Below are 3,701 nucleotides of genomic sequence, written 5' to 3'. Positions count from 1 at the left end.
CTCACCCAGTAGCTGCCAGGAGCCCCTGCACCCCTCAGCCCGGGAGGCCCGTGATGGGAGCGGGAGGGGAGACAGAGGCAATAAAGGCATCGCTAGAGTCCAGTCTGCCTTTACAGTCTCCGCCATTCCTTCCCCCACTTTGGGGGTCTGCCTGCCCCCGGGGACAGGGACCCACCCCACCCCAGCTTGACGGGGAGGACCAAGAGGGAGTCAGGACAGGGCAAAGGATAGATCATGTTCTTAGTGTCAGACACAGAGCCAGAAGGGGTGTGACACTCCCTCCTTAGCAGTGAGACACCCCAGAAGCAGGAGTGTGGGTAGCAGGTACCCCTAACTCCTGCTACCACCTCACCACGTCCTCCTGGAACACAGAAGGCGGGTCCTAGAGGCAGCGGAGGCCTGTGTTTCCCTGAGCATCTTTTATCCTCTCAGTGGAGCCCACCCAGGGACCTTCAGGAGGCCTGGCTGCGGGGGGTTCCCGAGGGCTGGTGGGCAACCCCTCCCACCTGCCGCTGCTCCCTGTCCTCACCAGCAGCTTCGCCCACCAGCCTGGGAGTGCAGGGCAGCAGGAGTAACTAAGCAGGGAGTGTGGGCGTGGGGAGAGCACCCACAATGCACTGACCCAGGGGCAGAGTAGACAAGGGTAGCACCAAACAGAAGGACCTTCCCCGCCCCCCCGCCCCCCAGCACACACAACACCCTGCCTCAATGACCAGGTGCACTTCTGCTCCTTGAAGGGGGCACACGTACACACACACCCACACGCACACAGACACGAGGGCGACACAATACTCAGAGGGTGCAGCCAGGGGTCCCAGCCCTGACCTGGGGGAACCGGAACGGGGGGCGGGGGGAAGGCTGCCAGGCCTCCCCCAATGGGGGACCAGAGGGTGGGCCACTTTCCTTCCTGCGTGGGAAGAGGAGGTTGGGAACTCTACTAGGGAATAGACCTGGATGGGAGGGGGCAGAGGAGAGAGTTCTGTGCCCCTTTTCCCTGGGAGGGCAGGGGCCAGCAGAGCGTGGTCTGGGCTTGAAGGAGCGAGGGGGCAGAGAACTTCAGCAGGTTTTTTTTTCAGGATAAACAGGCTTATGAGTCCCGGAGTAAGTCCATCCGACTCTCTCTTCCCCGTGGTGGGGCGGGAAGTTGCTCCAAGGGAAGGATGTCGGAGGTGGGTTGGGACATGGTGCAAAGTGCTTGAGTGGCAGGAGCCCGAGGACCCTGCGGAGCTGACTGAAACGTCTGTTCTCACGTCTGTTCTCACTGACTGTTCGCCTCCAGCTTGTAGGAAAGCTCGAAGAGGAGGTTCTGGTTGTCGATGACCTGGAACTGGCGCACGTACGCCTTGGTCTGCAGGTGATGGGGGGATGCCTCCATATCCAGGCCTGGAGGGTAAGGAGAGAGCCCGTTAGGCTGCTAGACTCTCTTCTTCCTCTACACCAGTGGTCTCAACCTTCCTGATGCCGCGACCCTGTAACACAGTTCCTCAGGCTGTGGTGACCCCCCAACCATAAAATTATTTTCGTTGCTACTTCATAACTGTAATTTTGCTGCTGTTATGAATCGTAATGTAAATATCTGAAATGCAGGATGTATTTTCATTGCTACAAATTGAACGTAATGAAAGCGTAGTGATTAATCACAAAAACAATATGTAATTATATACGTGTTTTCCGATGGTCTTAGGTGACCCCTGTGAAAGGGTCGTTTGAGCCCCAAAGGGGTCACAACCCACAGGTTGGCGACCACAGGTTGAGAACCGCTACTACACACACACACACACACACACACACTGGCCAGAGGACAAGGGTGCAGGCTGGGACGGGTGTGGAGCAGGAGGGCCCCTGGGGAGGCCCAGGAGAGCGTGGAGAACTGACGAATTTAAGGAAATAAACATTTCTCCCCAGAACCCTCCCTCTCAGTAAACACTCTCCCTGTAAGGCTCTCAGGACCCTGGTACTCACAAAGGGGCCGGCTCCGGTATTTGCGGACAGTCCTCACTTTTTCAGCCACTGAATGCTGGGGGATGACAAGGAATGAGCCCTGAGACGGTCACAGACAGACGCTCCCCCTCCCGTTACGCTCCCCTTCCTCTGATCTCCAACTCTGTGGGTTTTGCTCCCTCTGGTCCCCAATTCTGGAGGGTCTCGAAGCACCAGAGAAGTAGGTGTCACCGGGTGCCAGATGAGGGGGAGGTAGAGTTGCCCCTCCCCCTGAGCTGCCTGCCTGTCAGCTTTGCCACCCCACCCGTGGGCGGGTTGCCACAGCGATGCCACCAGGAAGACAGTCAGAGTCTGTCAGGCAAGCTGGGCACCACAGAGAAAGGCTGCTGTCTCCAGGGGGTGCTAGGAGAGGGGGAGGGACCGGGGTTTGGCAGTGCCACCTACCAGTTTCTCGATATTCACCAAACCATCCACCAGGGTCTTACTCCCCTCATGCAGGAAAGTCAGGTCTAGGGGATGGAGAGAGAAACAAGTGAGGAAGAGGAGGTTCAAAGGGCCCTTCCCCTTCCCTGGAAGCCACTCAATCTTGGGGGGCTCCTCTCCTCTGGGCTCTCAGCTGGGAGGGGACTGAGAGGGAGAACGGGGGCATGAAGCATGGGCCGAGGGGCATCATTTGGGAACAGCTCTCACCTTTGAGGATCAGAGGCACAAAAGGAATCACAGGAGGCTTCATCTTGGAGATGACTTCTCGGTAGCTTTTGTGGTTCCTGCAGGGGTCCTGGCGTTCCGCAGAAGAGGGATAAAGGGGCAGATAGGCCAGGGTACCCCAAAGACGCCCCCCATTTCCTCCCTCATCCCCCTGCCCTAGCAGAGAGGGGTGTGAAGGGGGGGTGTCGCTGGGGGGTGCTGGGGAAGGTCTCCAATCAGGTAGGGGTGTGCTAGGGAAGTCTTTCCCAGGGAAAATAGGGGAGCAATCCCCCAGCATGGTGGGAAGAGAAGGGGGATCCTAGGCACTAAACACCTTGAAAGGGAAGCTTGAGGGAGAAGGTTTATGGGAACAGAGGGTCTCTGGGGTACAAGTCCAAGGGCAGAGAGAGCCAAACCCACTCACTGTCAGGTTCTCGAATTTGCGGAACAAGTTCTTGAATTTCCCTGGCAGCTTCTGCAGAGAGTTTGAAGGAAGAAGGAGTGTCAGAGTGGAGCTCCTTGAGTTTCATGGGATCCCCAAATGTGAGAGGGGAGAGGGCCTGCGTGTCTTGCAGGGGCCGGGAAGCAGGCGGGTGGGGAAGTGGAGTCCCCCTTGGCTGGAAGCAGCCCAGAGACATGAATTATTCTGGGGAAATGGAGGCCTCTGCCATGCACCAGGGGGCCTCACTGAGTGCTGGCTGCCATCGGACAGCCCCGTGTGCCACCTGGCCTGGGCTGCCTGCCCTCCCACGCAGGCCCGCCTCAGTTACTCATCTGCACAAGGACAGGGTCCATTACCAGAGCGCTGTACCCTAGGGCTGTGTGGGCGCCTCCTTCCCGTGGAGGTGAGCCCAGGATGTCAAGACAGGCTGGCGGCCAAGATCCCCAGGTGGGCCAGTGCAGGGGGGAGGGGAGGAGAGGGAAGAGGTCCCATTACCTCCCAGGTGAGCCGCAGGCGGCTGACCGCCGCGTTGTCCAGCCCCATGACCACGGCGTAGAAGGACAGCAGGTCCTGGTTCTGCTTGCAGCTGCGGGGTTGGGAGGCGGGGTCAGCGGGCGGTCAGAAGGCCCTG

General features: G+C 58.9%; 1 protein-coding gene across 3 annotated transcripts in view; it reads right to left on the bottom strand.

Moving 5' to 3' along the window:
- Positions 1 to 150: 150 nt before the first annotated feature.
- The window catches only part of RAPGEFL1 (Rap guanine nucleotide exchange factor like 1), a 9,999-nt gene continuing 6,448 nt past the window's right edge, over positions 151 to 3,701 (bottom strand). For 2 of the 3 annotated variants that reach the window (XM_015570902.1, XM_006774435.2), the window contains exons 9-14: positions 3,566 to 3,656; positions 3,053 to 3,103; positions 2,632 to 2,719; positions 2,386 to 2,450; positions 1,963 to 2,017; positions 151 to 1,383 (exon numbers count right to left, since the gene is read on the bottom strand). In XM_015570902.1, the coding sequence (XP_015426388.1) occupies positions 1,259 to 1,383; positions 1,963 to 2,017; positions 2,386 to 2,450; positions 2,632 to 2,719; positions 3,053 to 3,103; positions 3,566 to 3,656 (475 nt within the window). In that variant the 3' untranslated portion in view covers positions 151 to 1,258. Of the gene's footprint in view, positions 1,384 to 1,962; positions 2,018 to 2,385; positions 2,451 to 2,631; positions 2,720 to 3,052; positions 3,104 to 3,565; positions 3,657 to 3,701 lie in introns of those variants that run through there. The other variant, XM_015570903.1, reaches the window with a different exon arrangement.

Source organism: Myotis davidii, unplaced genomic scaffold (genome assembly GCF_000327345.1).
Source record: "Myotis davidii unplaced genomic scaffold, ASM32734v1 scaffold327, whole genome shotgun sequence".
Classification (NCBI taxonomy): domain Eukaryota; kingdom Metazoa; phylum Chordata; class Mammalia; order Chiroptera; family Vespertilionidae; genus Myotis; species Myotis davidii.
Note: the sequence above shows the minus strand (reverse complement) of the source record. Positions and strands in the feature narration are given on the sequence as shown.